The 20,756-nt window shown below is 35.0% G+C and overlaps 1 protein-coding gene across 1 annotated transcript; it reads right to left on the bottom strand.

Moving 5' to 3' along the window:
- Window positions 1-596: 596 nt before the first annotated feature.
- Window positions 597-19,869, bottom strand: LOC111985078 (callose synthase 5). The gene is given in 45 exon segments (XM_065764768.1): window positions 597-1,224; window positions 1,765-1,950; window positions 2,051-2,101; window positions 2,610-2,695; window positions 2,698-3,406; window positions 4,697-4,926; window positions 5,005-5,117; window positions 5,597-5,680; window positions 5,778-5,893; window positions 5,982-6,101; window positions 6,186-6,294; window positions 6,407-6,596; window positions 6,866-6,934; window positions 7,010-7,135; window positions 7,263-7,372; window positions 7,811-7,962; window positions 8,050-8,167; window positions 8,285-8,379; window positions 8,480-8,541; window positions 8,544-8,602; window positions 9,386-9,546; window positions 9,659-9,746; window positions 9,842-9,933; window positions 10,041-10,163; window positions 11,050-11,136; window positions 11,266-11,315; window positions 11,407-11,488; window positions 11,584-11,644; window positions 11,760-11,812; window positions 12,857-13,191; window positions 15,290-15,404; window positions 15,511-15,636; window positions 15,721-15,799; window positions 15,906-15,982; window positions 16,067-16,204; window positions 16,330-16,456; window positions 16,549-16,640; window positions 17,012-17,104; window positions 17,207-17,335; window positions 17,443-17,553; window positions 17,704-17,800; window positions 17,953-18,074; window positions 18,810-18,910; window positions 19,069-19,302; window positions 19,742-19,869. Coding segments are annotated over 44 exon segments (5,736 nt in total). The 5' UTR covers window positions 19,250-19,302; window positions 19,742-19,869; the 3' UTR covers window positions 597-993.
- Between the last annotated feature and the right edge of the window lie 887 nt (window positions 19,870-20,756).

The raw sequence follows: 20,756 nt of genomic DNA, 5'->3' as shown, positions 1-20,756 counted from the left end.
TTATCGGAGAGAGGAGTTTCTATGTGAGAAGCACTCTGAATTCTCAGAGGAAGGTACAGACCTGTAGAATAAATGGTTAACGAGAGAGATCATGGATGATTTCCCGATGGATTTTCGATTGCTGAGTATTAATCCAATTGACATGTAGTGTGAGTTGAAGTCTTCACCAATTGATATGTAGAGTTACTGGCTACTTTAAGGTGGGTTTATTTATCTATGTTAATTCTTGGTGTTTATTTTGATTAGTTTTACTTTGTTGATGGGGTTGGCCCAAGTGAGAGATGATGCTTATAAATATGGGGAATGCCCCTGTGCTGATGCACTTGAGTCTTTCTTTTTTCTAGCAATATAAAGTATCCTGCCAAAAAAAAAGCTGCATTTGGAGTTCCAGCATCTCTTTTGGTTCATCTTCATTTGGAAGTTGAAACAACCATACACAATTTTGGAAATACAACAATTGCAGTTCCAATCTTCAGTTATTTATGCAAGGACTGATAACAAAACTATCATTTATTAATTATTACTTCTCTGAATTTCATTTCTCTTTACTGCAAGATATATTCTAGACTTGTCCTAAATATTGCAGTCCATAGCCATAAAAAATCTAATGCTTTCATTAGTATATAGATGGATAAAGTAAGAATGATATCAACAGGGTATACATTTTACTAGCACATTGCCTATAATACACATATAAGAAACAAGTATCTAAACATTGGATTGAAGCAATGATTTCCAATTCCGAGGAACTCACAAAGACCAAAAAGCTGATATTTTCAGTAAGCTGCAAAGAGGAGTTCGAAAACCTGATATTTTCAGTAAGCTGCAAAGAGGACTTTGGAGCTTGACAAGATCAAGATATTAAACTAGATAAGCATGTCATGTTTTCATTGGCTGATGTCTCTCTTTTATGACTTAATCCCTCCTTAGCCCTTCTCTCTCCTCCTGAACTCCCTCTCTCTCTCTTGCAAAGACCATGCTGCGTGGGTGGTTTTACTTGTTCTTCTTGCCACCAGCCAAAATTCGTTGAATCTGAAGCCCTCGGCTGAAAGCTTGGTTAAATAGCAGCCTGGTCTGGAACTCTGAAACAAATGGGAACCAGGCCAGTACAGCCACAGGTACAAAGATTACCAACCCCATAATGTATTCATAACCTCTTGCTAGAGCTTTGACAGACCCCCACATGCCAAGGGCCTTCACCAATGGTTTGCATGCTTGAGATATCTGTCAAACAAACACAACACTAGGGTAAGGTGTGAAATAAACATCTTGAACACAAGTAAACTAACAGTGACTTCAATCCAATGTACATGGAAACAAAAATTATTATGAGAAGTTATGGATTGGAATGGATGAGGAAATAGAATTTAGTTTGTACCAATACTAATCTTAATTGAAAAAAAAAAATTACCCATTCATCTATAATGCTTTAAACCTTTGAATGTGCGAAATTCATTATAAAGAACTAAGAAATCAAAATTAAGTTTCAGTATGCAGAGAGTTAGTCAGTAATTCATGTTAAAATTAGTGAACCATGCTACTCACATCATCAAAAGGGCTCCAACTAACAAAATTGATTGCATTACACAAACACAGAGGAAAACCAACAATGGTGGTATAATTATTGTTGTTCCACAGAGACACACGCACACAGGGTCCCATCCAACTATCTTACTGGGTTAGCAGAGATAGACTTTATATTGGAGTACAGAGAAAGAGAGATATATATATATATATATATTTTAATTCCAATGAGTAATATACCTGCAGTAGTGCCCATCCTGTTGGCAAGAAGGCCAGCAGGCTAGCAAAGATGTCTCCAACGGTGAGTTTAACCACAACAAATAGCACAACAATAGTGATTACGGTTCCAATAAAAAGTAACAACTTCAGAATACGGAACATCAGCTGGAAATCTGCACTGAACTTCTTCCTACCCAAGGAGACAACCTGCAGTTCATATTTGCACCATTTAATGATATAAAAGTTAGAGCCATGACCAGAAATAAATCCTTTACATTTACATAAGTTTCTGGAGCTTTAGACTTACCTTTAAGATGATCATGACAGCTACAATGACCAGCCAAGACATACCATAAATCTGGAACCAAAAATCATGTTAGAAAGAAGATTTCATTGTTGGGTAATTAATTTGTTTACTTGTGAGAACCCTCTAGTTCAAGATCTTCTAAGCCATATCAAGAAAAATTTTCCCAGTTTTAACTCATCTATGCAGGAGTAGCATTTATGTATTTCTATATTATTCTATTAGACACATGGTAAAGGATGTATAGTCCACTGAGATCATATTCTTTAAAAAAGAGATCAACTTTCATATAAATAGCAATGAGATGTAATCAGATTCTTCCTTTGCATGCACCATAGTGCATCAATTATAACAGCATTTGAATCCTAAGTCTTTGTTTTACTATCACTTGCTGTCATTGTAAGTAAATTTTAAATTTTCAAACCAAGTGCAGAGAACTTATTATAAGAATTGAAGTTGTTAATAAGTGATAATCTGAGTGAAACTAAATTCTTGATAGCAAATTCAATTTAAATTCTTGTATACATAACAGTAAATGTCAATAGCCAGCAAATACACTTACTACAATGCTCTTGTTTCCATCTGTTGCATGCAGACGATATATAATTCCATACTGATAGAGAAAGAAGCGGAGAGAAAGAACAATCTCCAGAACCGTCCTAAAAATCCAGTGTGCTGTAGGTGTTCCTGTTCCTCATCCCACCAGGATTCCCAGCTCTTGATTGCTGGAACACCAATACCACCTCGGCTGCTTGTCCACTTTGTCCAATCATCCCAATCATCCACTATCTTCTGCCATTCAAAGCCTGAAGGGTTGAAAAGAAAAGGAGCAAACAACCAAGAAACCACTAAGAACCACATTGAAATGGTGAAGAAGATATAAGTTCCAGAATCAGTAGCTGCTGAACCATAAACCCTATAAGTTATAAGCAGGACCATAAGCTCCAGCCCTTTCACAAAGTGACTCCTTGAGTACATCCTGTAGTTCTCAGCAAATTTCTCATGCCGAACCACAAAACCACGCCCGGTTGCCCTATACTTTGCCCCACCATGCAGGATAGTTCTCCCAAAATAATGGACTTTTGTTCCAAGTGAGAAAGTGAAGAAAACTGCAGCCAGCTGCAGCTGCATGATAATCATGTCACCTATTGCCGTTCTGAACCCTCTCTCCAGTCCCATTTCCATGACCATGGGCAAGGCCATCAAAATACCTATTTGAACAAGGGATTGTGAAGCCATGGCTGCCTTTAGAGCATCATCTCCCTTGTTTGTGGCATACTTAACTATTGCCTTCTCCAGTCCACTCAATGACAGGTAAAGTCTTCCGTATAGGAAAACATAAACTGTAATTACAACCATCTGCATAACAAGAAGAAAGAAACCCTTTTAACTGAAGAAAATTCCTAATGAGATATGTAACCAAAATAAATTGTTAAACTTTCTAAGTGAAAAATCTAAGCACTAAACAATAAGTGGCTCCTTCATATTCAGGTTGATAAATTACTGATTCTCCCAAAAACATAAACTATTAGGAAATTGTAAATTTAAGCATAATTCTAGCTTTCCCTCTCACATGTGGGTCTAGAATCCCCCTCAATAAGTGATGCCCAACACGTGGGATTTTTAATTTTTTAAATAGGAGGCAAGGCGAAGACAAGATTTGAACTCAAGAATTCTCTTTCTGATACAATAATAAATAACCAATTCTCCCAAAAGATTAAGCTATTAGGAATTGGTAAATCTAATTGTTTAATCATAATTCTAACACTGTTATGAAATGGTAAATTTAATTGTTTAATTATAATTCTAAGTTTCTAACACAAGTTATGACTTTCATATGAATTGCTAAAATGACAAAAAAGATTGAGCCATGGTGGTTACTCCATAATGGCAATGAATTATATTATCAAAAAAAGAAAGGCACTTAATTTCACCTTTCAAGAATGAATTATAAGGAATGTAGCTCTTGGACTCAGCAAAGCATCTACCTTATACGTCACACTGACAATTTTTTGAAGTGGTACACCAAAGTAAAGGAATAAAATTTTGTAAGGAACTACAAGCAGCCTTTCTTCAGTTTAAATAACTTGATATTAAACTTCAGTACAGAAAAGTATTCAAAATATAAATAACATGCTTAAGAGGGGTGGGGGATCAGGAAGCAGGGGGCCTCATGAAAACCATAAGCATTGTATGGTATAAGGAGCATTTCATGCTGATTACTTACAAGTACAATCCAATTTAGTTGTTTCCAGATGCAATACCTTCCATTCTTACTTTCTGGTAAACACAGTTTCCATAACTAATTTCATTTGTTCCCCTATAACTAGAACTTCTTATAAAATTTGACTGCTAGATATGGATGCATCCTACAAAACAAAGAATGTTCATGGAAAGTTGGTTCTTACTACATTCTTGGAAATATATATTATTTCAGCTTCTTAACTTTTTCTTTTTCTTTTATTCATTTTTCATTTAAATTGCTCAATTGAACAAATCCTAATTAACTACTTGAGGTCAGCTTACTTTTGTTGGGAATTAGTATTTGAACAGTGCAACTAATAAATATAAAATTTGAAATTCATTCAGCTTTCTGAAGTATTTGATTGATGTTCTTTCATCTTACACAGTGCATGTAACAAAAATTACCATTGAGCTGACATAAAATCCCACTGTCGTAAAATGAAACGACAACATGCGGAAAAAGTCAAAACGATGCCCTAATCGATAGACATCCCTGCTCAGTGTCTGCTCTCCATTACCACAGGCTACTTTCGCTTCAAAGAGCGAGATTTGGTTGAGCCCAACATCTCTACCCTTTCCGACTTGGATATACTCATGGTGAGTAATATTTCCCCGTCTTAAGGTGGAATTGAAACCTGCATAGGAAAGCACATGTTAAGAAATGAAGTAAATTTCATGTATCTCTGAGAAAATGGATGTTTTAAAAATGCTACCAGCAAAGATGTCCTCGCTCAGATTGATGCCACGAGAAGCCTTGCTGATTCCACCACGGGTGATGTGGAAGATTCTATCGAATACATCTGGATGACCATAGTGGAAGCGAATCCTAAAATTAAGCAATACAGTATTAGGCACAATACATAAAATGCTGTTGAATCATAACTATTTAAATGATTTTCATGACAACAGAAAACAAAAAATTATTGCCAAACCAACCTAGCTTCATGCAGTCTGTGGAAACCAAATAAAATCATTCGCATGGATGAAAGGGAAAAAGTGACATTCCAATAAAACATTAAAAAGGTAGGTAAAATGTGACACGAGAGAGGTTATTAAAGTTACTGCTAAACAAAACTCAATAAATTGTACTCTTCACACCCATGACAAATTTTTTGATAACCTGTATAAAATATAATCACCACTTGATAAAAATAGAACACTATTCGTTCATCAGAAGTCTATTCTCAACTATGTAATCACCAATGAATTCTGGCTTGCTGTTCAAGATGAACAAGAACTTGATAAACAATTGCCTTAAAATACTTAATTAACACAAGGAAGGAAAGCACGTGAGAGAGAACATACTTCAAAGGTCTTGCAAGAACTCTTTGACCTATGGTGACAAATGATGTTTCTTGATTTGACATAAACCAAGCCAATGAAGATACACTGCAGCACAGATTTTATAAAATTTCAGAAATAACAAAGCACAAAATTTAATGTTAACAAACAGACTATAGATATGAATAAAAAGAATTCATCCAACCTTCCAGTAAAGATATGCTCACGAACACCCAAAATTGTAGGAGGACGAACTCCATGATCCTCATTAAATTCTTCCAGAAGGTTACGCATCTTAAGAGCTTCTTCCAAGTAATTGTCCTATAAGATATTGACTAAGTAAACCACCACCATTGGCCCAAAGAATCAATAGTATCACTTTGATGACTTCAAATTTCTATTCGCTAACCTGGTTCATGTCAATAGCCTGAAGAGCTTCCCCTCTAGTAAAAACTAGAGCATGGTTCTGATTTTCAGGCTTCCCTTCTCCTATCTTTGCTGAGCCAGGCAATTTTATCCGATAGATTTCCTTTAAAAAAAGATACAACAAATGATCAGTGGTTGTTTTTGTAATTCAATATGGTGTTCTGTTTAAAGTTCAAAGGATAATTACCTGATCAAGATTATCGACGGCTTTGACCAATACAGAGTAGTAAACTTTGTGTACTCCACCTTCTCTCTCTTCAACTTCATCAATATAAGCCACACGAAGAGAGGGATTACTGTACAGAAAGGATTGGCAATCAAATTCTTGAACAAGCTCAGTGCAGCAATTAAATCTTCAAAGAAATTGTACTACATAACCCTATCAGCTTCACCAGATGGAGAACGTACTTAACCATCAAATTAAGAATGTCAGTTGCACGGCGATCTCCACTCCGTTTCTGATTTCCATAGTTCTGACAGGTAGCAACGTATGTGAATTTCATGTCAGCCACAGCCTCTAATTGAGCATATAGGGATCTCTGACTTTTCTTATCTTCCTCTGAAGGAATTGTGACAGCTTTGTAGCCTTCCAGTATCTCTGCTCATAAAAAAAGAGTCAGAAGCCAACATAATTTACCTCCAAAAGGTAAACACTTCGCTTGACAGTCACTAGGATGCAACTAAGGAGAAAAAAAATACATAATCAAGTACATCAACAACGCATACATGAGCAAAAAGTTGAGACCTCAGGTACAGAAAATTATATAGTGGTCTCATGATATACCCCCTCCTCAGGTACAAAGGCATTTGAAATTCCATGACTTATACATGATCACCATTCTTGATCAAATGTTGTTATGAACTTACCACTTTCAGTAGCCATGTCAAGAAAAGCCTGAAGCTTCAAAGCCCGTCGATAATACATCATTCCTCTAACTGCAGTGCTAAAATTTATAAGACCAAAGACAAAAAGATAGAATATGATTAATGAAAATTATAATGTATCAATACCCGTCCTGCATAGAGTTTGTCCCCTCAAGGAGACCCAATGACGGAGTTGCAATATGTTCTCTTCATTTTCCCAGATCTCACTAACTCTTTTGCAATTTGATCGCTCCATGAAGTTATTCCACTCATCTAATGAAGTCACAACAGGATTTCTAACTTAGTAATACCAATCTCAACGAATTCACTTTTTTTTTTTTTTTTTAAGTTAAGCTATATTAAACAGAATGTGACCAACGATATTTGTAGTATCACAAACCTGGGAAAATCTTTTGCAGGTAATATAAAATTGATACACCATCTTCGTTTTCCATCTCAAGGTCAGCTTTAGAATAGACAGTTTCCTCACTATAGTATGGAGTCAAGACACTGCCAAAGAAAAATAATTAGTAACCATATAACACAAGTGATAATTCAGGAAATAATATATTGGAAAACCCAGAAAGTAAATTTGTGTATCTTATAGAAGAAGTTAAGCTTTGCGAGTCATTTATAATTGCATATAATATAGCAAGCAAAATGTAATTCTTGATATAGATAGACAAATAAAATTCATGGGGTATTAATCAATTTCACTAAGCATAGTCCTTTCACTCAATAATTTGTAACAGCTTTTCTCATTTTTTGGGTGGTGGGCCCCATAAAATCCTAATAAGTTCTTTGAATGAGCTTCACATATTTCCATGAGCACCATGGCATATCTATAAGCAAAGGACGATAGTTCCAATGACTGAATTTTTCAGAAAGAACAAAACAATTGGAGTTGACAAACATTCTAAGCCAATATATGGGAAATATAAATCAGACCTGAATGAGAGCATTTTACGAACTCGTGGGGCACGTGGCATGTCCATGAACAATGAATTTGTAAAAAATGCAATCCTTCTACGTGCTTCAAGATTTGTTGGTACATCAAGAGCAGATTCCTTCACCGTCAAGAGCAGATAGAGTCGCCTTATCTAAAAAACAAAATCAGCAATAAAATTGAGTCGTTTTTATTAAATATTTATTGGTTCAGTTTCTGTAAGTAAATTTAAATAACATACCTGCTCTTCCCATTGTGCAGTAACCACTGGAGGGAACAATATAGCAGGTTTTGCATCAGTTCCAGCAAAGAGTTGCCTTCCTGAGTCCTTGCTACTATGACCAACTTCTACCAGTTCACTAAAAGATATTTTACATGAGAAGCAAACATTATTATCTTACATAGAAAACATTTTAATTATCACAATAAACTTCTAAAATAAATTACTAAAACTGATTGCAACAAAGCTAACCAACCGGATCTCATTCACCATCATATCACGAGTAACTACTTCTAACATGTCTTGCAGCAACAGCACCACTCTATCTTTCTTCAATGGATCACCAACTTTCTGCAAAGTAAAAGGGAGAGGAAAGTTTCTGTTATATGATGATCATGCATAATCAAACACAAACTGAAGACATGATAAAGACTTTTCCGTAAAAACTCACCAAGATCCCCACAAGCTCCACAAATTGGCCGCAAAGTGTAGGCAAAGGGCCCATTCTAAATTTAAGAGAAGCGTATTCTTTGAAATACTACTTTCAACTTCTTTAAAGATGATGCCCATTATCCTGTTATATAATTATTGATGTTAGAGATTCTAGAATTGATACAAATGGGAAAAAATCTGTCATGCTTCTTGATTTATACTACTTTCATACAAACGAGAGAAATATAAACTAAACACTTCTGTCAAATTTTATCTTGCATTAGATAGTATGAACCTTTATTTTTATATGATTCAACAATTACTAAAATGAGATGGTGTCAGGCAACTCAACAAATAATGGAAATTTGTTATATAACTAGCATATCCAATGCATAGGAATTTGACCAAAACCTTTCTTTTCCTTTTATTTTTGAGAAATGCTATGTCCACAACATTTTCACAATAAATCATAAGTGGCACATGTTATTGGTGGGCCAAAAAATAATTTCAGTTGTAGGTTTAAATTATAACCAATAACAACTTACAACCTATGATTTGTTGTGTAAGTATTGTAAAAATGTTATAGACGTAGCATTCTCTTTATTTTTTGAATAAGATTTGAAGAAATTTTCCTTTTCAAAATATAGAGTTCATTAGAGACATTAGGAATTCAAGGACCCAGAAAAGACAAGGCCAAACTACATACATTTTTCAAATGTATTAACTACCTATATAAGTTTGATAAAAATGAATATCAAATAAAATCCTATGCTCTGAGAATGCTGTCAGCATGAAAGTTGAAAAAATATAAAATTGACTTACACCTGAACAACAAATTTTGTTTGAATCTTAAATATTGTAGTGACTAGGAGCAGTTGAAGATATTTATATCAATAATCAGGAACCAAGAGGTGTCAATAACAACCTTTTCTCAGTTTCACCAACCACCAAGGCATTCAGGACATGCTTCAAAGATTCATAACATTCAATTACAGCACATTTCATATATTCATCCGCACTTATGCGTTTCCAAAGGTCAGAGTCTCTAGATCGAAATTGAGCAGCCATATCCAATGCTATTGGAATCTTCAATGTAGAAAAACAGTCAACAACAAAAATAGGTAACAGATACAACAAATTTTGACCCCCCCCCCAAAAAAAAAAAAAAAAAAAAAAAAAAAAAAAAAATTATGCTGACCTTGCTGGCAAGCAAAAAAGGCGGCCACTGAATTATTTTGAGGGAAGGATCTGATGAATAAGGAACTAGCAAAAGATCCATCTCCCTGGATTAAAAAGGAACCTGTTTAGTTTTAACTGCATGATGGATAAAAATATAGCCAGGCTGAAAAGGCAGTGTAACTAGATTCAGGGGCCTTTCCTGTCACTTAGTAAATCTTCCTCACGGAAACCACATATTACTTCATTCCATAACTGAGCAAATTTGGCAGCTTCACTTCTCCTGCTTGCCGTTATCTATAAAGGCATGAAATTTTTAAATAAAAACATAGAGTACGCATATATGACTCCACTCAACAAAGGGTATTTAATAATGTGAAAAATTTTGAAAGAAAAATTTCAACCTCAGCAAAGCGCTTAGCTAAAGAGAATCCCCTTTTCTGTGACTTATCAGAAGGCACCAGATATGTGTTGAATGCACCAGGTAAGGACTGGAATCTTGACCTTACCATGCCAAGAGTTCGTATCTGTAAGAAGAGAAAAGAAGATAAACACAAACTGCCCTCAAAGTTTAAGTCAAATGAGCAAGTACAAGTCAACAAGCCAAGTACTTGTTGCAATGTCACTACCATAATTTAACCTAATGAATGCATAAAGTTAAATCAATCCTAGGTTTTCACATCAAAAGAAGTGAGTTGTCCCAATTGTAAAAATGATAGAACTACTAAGCTACTACAGCCACAACAACTGTCCCCAAGCATTGGGGTCCACTCAACTGAAAGACTAAGCTATTCAATTCAATTAAAAGAAAATGATGGTCATGTACTAAATTTTTCATAATTCAGTAAACCTGTCAACCAAAGGATGTCATTTACAAATTGAAGGGGGAGAGAGAGAGAGAGAGAGTGAGAGAGCATCCGATGGAGCTTGGAACACCAACCCAAGGGCATGGCATCTGAAAATATAGCCATACTTTTGTTTGCTCAAACAGTATATACTTCACCAAAAGGAAGATGTAATTTGAGATTATCATGCAGTCAGGATATGATTAATCTTTCTTCTCTGGCAAATTTTTTATGATCCTAGACAATTTGATATGGGGGTAAATCAAAATGGATTTGACAATATGGGAAATCGGACAACCTGACAATCCAAGTAACTATACTGATGACCTTAGATTCAATTATCATGAGCCCCAATACCTAGTTGTTCTACCCAAGTATTGTTGGAAAACGTCCAGTTAATCTACTTTGGCCAATTTCTAAGCTCGCTAAGAAAGAAGGCAAAAGCATGAAAAGAATATAACATGGCAGACAATTCACTTTAAATGATGTATGATTGTGTTCATCTAAAATGACAGAAGATTTCATGAATAATTTAGGACAAGAAAAAAGAAGCATTCTAAATTGTTACCTCTCCGAGACGATCAAAGGCCCCCAGAACACCACCATATAAAGTCGAGAAAATGGCATACCAAATTTGAGTGTCCATGAAATAAATCTGCATTGAACTTGTAAATAAATATGAGATGAATTACCAAAGGACAACGTAGGATGTGTTCATCCCCTCACAAACTGAGTAAAGTAACAAAATAACAGACTAAACACAGGAAAGATACAGATCACACACCAAGATCACTGGTCCCCAAAGTGACACGACTGCTCCGTAGTTTTTTTCAGCTGCATTGGCAAGAAAATATTTAGCATAAAACTGGAAACTAAGCTAAAAAACAGGGGAAAAAAAAAAAAGCAAGCAACAGCATGTAGATACCTTTAGGGAAAAATTCATGCCAGTCATACTTAACACGACGGATCCTCATTATGGCTTGTGTTGGCTTCACCAGAGGTTTTATCTAGGGAATAGAGAGACAAATTGGTTATTATAAAATCCATAACCCCAAATATCTCATTTATATAGAAATGCTACAAATTACTGACCAACCAGTACCTGGATAAAATAGCTGAAGGCAAACTTGCAACAAAGAAGTAGGAACCAGAAAAGAGTATACCTGAAATTGGAAATTTAATCTTGGCAATGAAGCAAAATTCAACCAATCAAACAAAGGAAATAAAGAACTGTAAATTATGGGAATAAAGTTTAGTGTGTTTCCATATCATGCTCACTTTATCAAAGCAAATTGACTTTCATGCATGCCCCTCCCAATATATCTTCTAGGCTGCATAAAAAGAAACATATTATTCAAGAGAAGTAACAGAATTTATTACAGCTTCGGGTTTATAAAAAAAAAAAAAAAATATTACAGCTTTGGTGATAATAAAATTAACTGAGTTATGTGAGAGCAAAAAAGTCATGTATGGTGCTGTGAGACCAGGATAATAGGGTAGCATCTTGATTGATATGCTCAAGATTGACATAGTATGCTAGATCTTATACATCCCATAGATAAACCAAAGAAGTAGACATTAAGTAAATTTCACCCTAATCTATATATATGAAGCCTCTACCTGGAAAATGTTATTTCTAAAATCATGGTATCATTTTAATGTATTCACTTAAAACAAAACTTGGAACTCAATTCTGTCGGCATCATTTGCAGTCAAGTGTTAATCTCTCAGAACTACGCTAAAATGAAAAAAGAAAATAAAAGGTTAACTTTTTTGTTCCTCTATTGATGTTTGCCCTTCAAAGTAGGAGAACCATCTAATATACAGGAGGCAATATTCTGATTCTCTAATTAGAAGATAAAATGGTTGGATGAGACTTTGTTCATTTTTAACTAAATAATAGTTGAGCAACTGGAATTTATCTATAAGAGTATACCTCAAAATAAATTAACATAACGCAACTATCATTTGTCTTTGTTGATCTACAACATACCAGAAAGTGTAAAGGTTCACGTGCAAAGTATATATTTGAATGTGTTAATAGAAATAGGCCACTTTATGTTGCAAAAAGTTAATAGCTTTATAACAATGAGCAAGATGTGTTTAGATTCCATTCTTCAGTTGAGAACACAGCAGAATATCTGGCTCTGTTTTGTTTTGTTTTTTTATCATTTCATACATTATTTAGTGAATTTCCCACAGATGCTTTCATATTTTTGTCTCATGCAATTGGTTTGCTTAAGCACCATATCTTACCAAATAGTCATAACATAAACAACTTCTTACCATATAAAAATTTTTGGTAAGAACAAATGAAAGATGATATAATATATACAAGAATACAAGGTGATAAAAAGAGCAGGCAACATAAATACCTGTGACCACCACAAGAGGAACCTAATGATATGCCAATCTGAGTTCTCAATCCAACGTCGGAGCATTGGGAAGATGAATAAAGCAGCTGTCAGTAAATTCGGGAGCAAATAGATGGCAACAGCCATGATGTATAAAGGAGAAATGCCTTTCACTTCACCGAGAAATGACAAAAGATCTTTAATTTGTTGAGGGGCAAATTTAGAGGAGTGGACATAAAAAACTGGAAGAATAATGGCCCATGCAAGACTAACAATTATCTTGAGAATATTTCTTAGTACAGCAGAGAACTTCCACCTATGATATCCTGGGAAGTTCAAAATGAGGTCCAAAATACCTATAAAAAAAAAAGAATTAAATTTAAATTAAAAAAACAAAACCTTGTTCAAATGCTTACCTCTATTTGACAAACTGATGATGGCACCACACTTATAGTATACAAGATAAAAGACATCATACGGCTAGATGAATCATAATGTTATATCTGATTCAAATATAACTACCATGGCAGCTGAAAGCAAGAGCATGCATAGAAGTGTAATGACCAATACACCCTACATCCCATACTCTATTCCTTTTGTGAGATTAAAATAATTGGGGGTAGAATAAAATAGTAGTGTGGGACTCTTTTTGTGAATCTGATAGTAGCAAAATGCAAAAAAAAATTGCATTTTGCATCCCCAGATGTGGGACTCTTTTTGTGAATTTGATGCTACAGTAACATCTAAAATTGATAAAAATGCATTTTGTATTCCCGCATGGGAATGCTGGTATGTGAGCTTGAAATACATTGTTGGCTCACACCTTAATCTTTGAGGTGGAGATTCCCAACTATACATAAATTCATATTTAAATCCACGCCTAAATAATTTGGGACTCAGGCCCACCAGAAACAGAAACAGAAACAGATACAGATGGGTCCAACTTAACACATGGAGTGATGACATTCACACTAGTATGGAAAATGAACATAAGATGAGAGCAAGGAAGACAAAAAGGGATTAATGTGAATTGGTTAAAATGGCTCTTGCTGACAAAACAAAGCCCAAATAACTACATTTTTCTCATTGATGTGGATGATCAACATGTTACTTTGGAACTGATTAACAATGAAATTTACAAAATATGATAATAGATAATTACAAATATGAAATTTATACATTGATAATATGTTTACTTTCTACTAAAAAAAAGGATCAATTTTATAATAAGTACTATTCATTAATACCATAAAATACTGATGTCAATCCCAGGATTTACTCATGGTGATATGGAAATTAATTACTTTCGAACTGCATCCAAAATGTTTCAACTTAGATTAAGGAAAATCTCAGATCTTATTTGCAACTCTTATTTAATTTTATATAAAATCTCAGGTCAAGTTGCAAACATTCTTTTTTTTTTTTTTTTTTTGGGGAGAAACAAGTTGCAAACATTCTTGACTACTATAAATGGTCACCAAATTTCATAATTAATAAGGTATAATGATTTATTAGAGAAATGTGGTACTGCCTGTTTCTTGAAAAGGTCAATATTAATTCAGAAATTTTGTGAAATAATGTAATAAAGAAAGCACTGAAAGAGGTTGGAATGTTCTTCCTTGAGTGCACATTTCTGCCTCATCTAAGAAAGTTTGTTCTTTTACCAAGTGATGTATAGTGGACCCACTTGAAAGGAGGCTCCACAACAACGCAATAACCAAGAAATGCAGAAATGACAGATAAATCGTGTTCGTTTCCAGTCCTCGTAATAGTTTTTCCATAAATAACGTCTAAACCACTTTCAAAGGTTTAAATACATTTGGATACTGGATATTAAAAGGTCATTCCCAGTGCAGGATACGGAATATTACATAGAAAATATTTCTTACGTGAAAATCAGCATATAACTCATAGATATTGAACAAATCTGATCTAAGAATCAACTTGTTCTAGATTTGTAAAGCTTCCAGCATAATTTATTTCTTCAGGAAACTAAGCTTCAAGTAGAATGAATTCCAAAGAAACAGAAAGGTATAACAACATTTACACAGATATTTTTTTAAGGACAAAATTTCATGCATCATAGTAGCAAGACAACTGTGCAATATTGCATCAGTTGGTCCTTCTCACAATTTAAAATAATATTTAAGTAAATTCAGTATTCAATCTCTCTCTCCCTCCCTCCTCTTTTTGCCTACTTCTTATATTACCTACTATTAGAGGCTCACCTAAATTTAATAAGAAGTTATAATTCTTTGAAGTATTAAGATAAATTATAGATTTCTCTCCAAAATTTTATATCTCTTAGTACAAAGTAGTTTCTTCATAATGTAAGATGCTTGGATTCTAGAGATGCAACCTCCATAACATTCAAAAAGGCTATTTGTAGAAAATAAATACAGTAAATAAAATTGAAAAGAAATGAGCTGTCAGCTTATAGTGAACAGGTCATACTTTGAAGGAGGCGAAGAATGGCTGCCGTGATGAATATAGTGGATAGATCAAGTAGGACTTCCGATTGTAATATATCTTCCACTTTAATCTTTTTCCAGGCAATAATGATCATTGCCTGTAATAAAACAGATCAAGATATTTCAGTATTGACACAAGCAAACTGAACCAGGAACCGACAAAAGGAACACCAGGTTAGTATTTCCACTGTTGAACTTAAATACCTGTAGAGCCAGTATATAAAAGGTCCACAGTCTATCAAAACTTCTAAAAATGTGCCAAAATGTTCTGGTCTCAACAAAGTATGACTTTCCTGTGCTTCCCGATTTTTTTCTAGAAGCCTTTCTTCCCTGGCATAGAAGTTACATTAAGAAATGAGCCCATGCTCTAAATTAAGATATTTGGTAGGAAAAGCTCAAAAGTATAAAGAGAACCTGCACAATGTCACGTGTTGATTTAAAAAATTCACCATCATCACGCATAGGCCAACCGAGAGAGAAGCAATCAGATGACCTGGAAAAAACGTAAAAAACAAAAATGCTAAATCTAATGAAGAGACCCAAACAAGCATTATAATCTCAAAATTCAATCCGAAAATTGATATCAAGCCCATACGGACCAGAAATACTCATTCAGATCATCATAATTGCACCAAGCAGAGTGAGAAGCTTTTCCATTTTTGCTTTTCTCAGCTTCCTGGAATGTCGTTAGAAGCACTCTTGTATCAGAAAGACAGATATTAAGTTTGAACAGAGTAGCCAGGACATTGCAATAACATACCTTCTCAATTACACGGTACAGGGGTGTTATAACCTTCCGCAGGAAAGCCTCATCGTCCCCACCATAAGAAGGCTTAATGTTTTCACCAGTAACAATGCTGACATTTCCAGCCAATAGGCCATGGAGTTCGTATGCCATCTGAAAGTAAAATTAACATCGTTATCAAAGACATAATAATTCACAGAAGATACTACAAATAGATTTTGTATTCATATGAGAGAAACACCAAGAAGGAAATATACACACATTAGGACAGTACTCACATTATGAAAAATATAGCATAGACATTCTGGCATGAACCGAACGTTTGCTGCTTCACCCCAAATGAGAAGATACAAACCCATGTATAGTAGCTTCCTCTGCTGTATCTCTAGCTGTCCTTGAGGGAGCCTATACGGAATGAGATTTGTCAATTTTAGCATCATAAGTTCCAGATCATGCATAAAAAGCTCAATTTGAAACTGTAGACTGTTTTCTCTCACCTTAAACTGTGTTTTCGTCCCAAAAATTTGCACCATGTTTTATAATTCTTGAAGAGCTTGGTCATAACTGCATCAACAGCGCGTTCATCAAGCTGCATAAAAATTAAAAGAAACACAAGAACAGTTTAACCACAGTCCAAGATTTAAAAGTCATACAGATGGCAGCTACTCACAAAGACGATGCCCAGAACAAATATGAATTTATAATTGTGACCCAAGAATGAACAGATAATTTCTTGAGACACTGTTCAAATTGTCAGAAATTTAATTACTGAAAACACACACACGCACACATTAACATCCCATTTCAGTTCAAAATTTCAACTTTGCACAACAAACATTGAAAATTGCACTTTGACAGGGTACAAATGTCTAAATTTGATATTTGTAGATACGTATTGATGACTCTAAATTGCTAGAATGTTGAAAATGTAAAATTCTAAACTGAGAAATTGTTGCATGCCTTGTTAAGGGGTTCAGGCTTGGGATGAAGCCTTATATGAGCATTTGCAAGTAGCAAAATCAAATTCTCCCTCTGGTTCCTGACGTTGTCTCTCTGTTGACACAAAAATAAACCAAGTGCATTAGACACGTCTTGAAGGTCACATAGTGACTCTAGCTCTCAGAATCCTTAATAATAATTAATTCCTTAACATGCCTGGAAACCGAACATGGCCCTTAGCCAATCAAGAAGGTCCAAATCTCCTGCTTTCTGCCTATGTTGCTCGAAAGCACTGGGCCAGCTCAAGCCACGAGTGTTCCACAGTGCAGCCACAGCAGCCTTAACCTGGTATAAACAGAATGCAACAAACTTGAATGCCATGCCAACTAGGCATTTAAAAACAAGATGCTGGAGTCAGTCAGTCAACCACAGCAGAAGAGAAGAATAAAAACCTCTTCAAGCTGCATGATAGACTGTGAAGCACCGGCTGAGTCCAAAGGAAGGATGTTATATGGTGCATAAATTTCCGTCTTTTCTTGTACATCTCTGGCAGCCGCAATAATCTGCTCATGCATGGTGCATGCCATGGCATCAAATTAAATTGTGGACATTAATTGCAACAGCAAAGAATGATAAATGCAGCAAAACACCCACTTATAATTTTCCAGGATAAATTAATTATTAAAGTAGCAATGACTATTAATTGGACAAACCTCAGGAGCAACTTCTTCAACTTTCTCAGTCTTATTAACTGCACAAAGCACTTCAAAAAGCACTCCAGCAGTCTGGTAAGCTTTTCCCAGTTGGGCTCTGTCAAGAATTTCGAAATGCAAATTATAACCGATATCTGATCACGGAAAATATACAAGAGAAAACAAACACCTTACACACCCCCCCCCCCCCAAAAAAATTACTAAATAAAAAACAATCATTTGAATATATATATGTACACACACACATACCTGTCAGCCTGTTCCCCCTGGTCAAGAGCTCTAACATAGTGTTCATAGTATTGCTGGTAAAAGCTTTCAATTTCCCTTGCATCTGTCTTCTTCACCCGAGAGGCAAGACTAGAAGCGTTGTCCTGATCAGTCAGTCAAAAACAGTCCAATCAATTCTCTCACCTCACGCTTGAAATGGATTTATGGATAATATTTTCTTCTTCTGAGAGAAAGGTGTTAAGCTTTTCACCACTTTGAAAGCAGTTATCTTAGAAAAATAAATAAATAAAATAATAAATAACCCCATTTGATTGAATTCAGCCATTTATCAGCAACAAATGCATAAAATCTTCTTCAACAACGACATAGTAAATTGGTAATTATAATAATTATTGTATACCCGAATATGACCAAATCCCAAGCTTCAACGAATGGATCCAAATGCAGTGTCACGTTAGTAATTTTACTGGTAATCATTGGCAAAAATGTAATTTAAAAAGTTTTTTCTTTGGAATTTTATGAATAAAAAAGACCATCCTATCATATCCCGATTTTACCCAAGCTATAATGCGATTGAGCACGTCTGATCATCACAATTGCTCATCACCTTCAACACGTCTCGCCGCTTATATTACACATATATATTAATAATATTAATATCACTCCAGGTAAAACTAAAACTAATCCATAATTAATTAATCAATTAATTATTACCTAATAAATACTCTACAGATTTTTTTTATTTTTTATTAAAGGAACAGCTTAGCTTTTCGGATAAATCAAAAATTATATATATATATATATATAATATAATATAAAAAAATAAATAAATAAATAAATAAAAGGAAGGTGTGCGTATGTGTGCGTGTTAGTGTTACCCTTTCTAATCGTTGAAGAAGCCCTGTCTTGAATTGTCTCACACCACGTCCGCTCGAGCTTGGATCCAACCTGTGCGCCTTTTCAAACGCATAGAATCGACCTTCCAAATTCACCAAACACTTTCAGCTAAAAACAAACTCACACAACCAAAAATTCATTCCTAATTATAACCCTATCTCTAAGCTAAGATACTATATTAGAGAATAATATGTGCATGCATGTATATATAGGGATAGAGATGGAGGAGGAGTAGATTACAGAGATAGGCAACGCGAGGGCGCTCAGTTTCGATTTCAGTGGCGACACGGAGGATGGGAGCGATGGAGGCCAGAGAAGAAGGAACGACCTCGTTGTCGAACACCTCCGTCGAAAACGTGGTCATGGCAGCGCTGCGAGATGGCCTCCTCGCCAGAGCCTGTTGTTGCCCCAACTCCGACATTGCTTAAATTCTGCCTGATTTCGGCGAAGGAAATTCACGCAAACTATCTCGCCCTGCCAATATTAATTGAATTCACAAAGATCAGAAACCAACACCTATACGTATACGTATACGTACATATATAATGTAATCTGTGTTTGTACATAATAATATAAACAAACTCAATAATTAAAGGCTTCCGTTTGGCAAAACGATCATATATAAAAACAGAATCCATGAGCGTACAGAAAATGACTACTAGCGATCGAGACAAGAAAACATTGATCGAATTGCTTGAAGAGAAGTGCGATCGATCTAGATAGATGGTGAAAATTTAGCGGGAAAGTTCACGGAAAGCTCAAGAAAACGACATTGAATGTGACCGAATATATATATATATATATATATATATTTTGTGAGAGTAAAGAATGAATAAGCTCGATCACGTTTGATTGATTTTAGCTAGCTAGGTTGAACAAAATGTAAAGCTAGATAGAAGTTGGTATAGCTTGCCTTCTTTGCCTTCGCCTTCGTTAACAAGCAAAGCAAAAGGAAAATGAAAACCAAAACCAAAACCAAAACCAAAAACACAGAAAGTCGCCAATATTTTGGTTGGACCAGGAAAAAAAAAAAAAAAAAAAAAAGAGAGAGAGAGTAAGAGAGGGGCGGGGAAAGTTTGTTATAAAAAGGAAGCGCCGAAATAGTTAGAAATAAATGGAGAGAGAGAGAGAATTCCGTTTGTTTGTTTGGGTGTGAGAGGACACGTGGCGGAGGGAGACGATATATATGTGTGTGTAAGAAAGTGTGAAGAGAGAGAGTGTGTGTGTGGACGGGAGGGACACCGTAATCGGAGGCGAAGAAATTGATTGGTAATATTTTGAATGCTTCTCTGTGTCTGATATCGATTGATATTTAGATGATTAAACATTAGTGGTGGATGATGGAGCTCCTCCGTTTTTCTCTTTCTTTCATTTCTGTTTCTGTTTCTCTCTCTTCCTCCTTCTTGTTCTTGTTGTAATAAAACAGTCTGTCCTCATTTCTATAGCGCGCCTTTCTGTGTGTGCGTGTAAAGGTCAATTTCGTTCTTTTGGAAGACCACTCGGCTAACCGTATTGTGGCGGCCTCTCTCCTTGTGGACCCACACCATCATCTCACGTGGCTATGTTCCACACTAAATTCCAAAGTTCCACCGCAACTTTTACTGCATTAATTTTACAACTAATCTGCCACTAATTAAATTAAAATTTTTTGAAAATAAAAAAATTAAATTCAAACTTTAGTTACGAGGTAATTATTAAAACTTACCAACCAGGTTATAAATTATGTTGGCATGTGTCAAGAGCTTTGTAATTCACCACTAGACATATTTCGGGTTCAAATTCACTTCACACCTAACTATTATTCATGTATAAAAGAAAATTTGTGTTGGCTCAAACACTAGTGATTCAAGTCTTTATATATATTTCATATGTGTGTATAAATATCTCATTAATTGAAAAAACATAAAAATAAAAGCAATAAAAGTAAT

This window comes from Quercus suber, unplaced genomic scaffold (genome assembly GCF_002906115.3).
Source record: "Quercus suber isolate HL8 unplaced genomic scaffold, Cork oak 2.0 scaffold_22, whole genome shotgun sequence".
In the NCBI taxonomy this organism is placed as follows: domain Eukaryota; kingdom Viridiplantae; phylum Streptophyta; class Magnoliopsida; order Fagales; family Fagaceae; genus Quercus; species Quercus suber.
The sequence above is the reverse complement of the archived record's forward strand: the minus strand, read 5'-3'. Positions and strand labels throughout refer to the sequence as shown.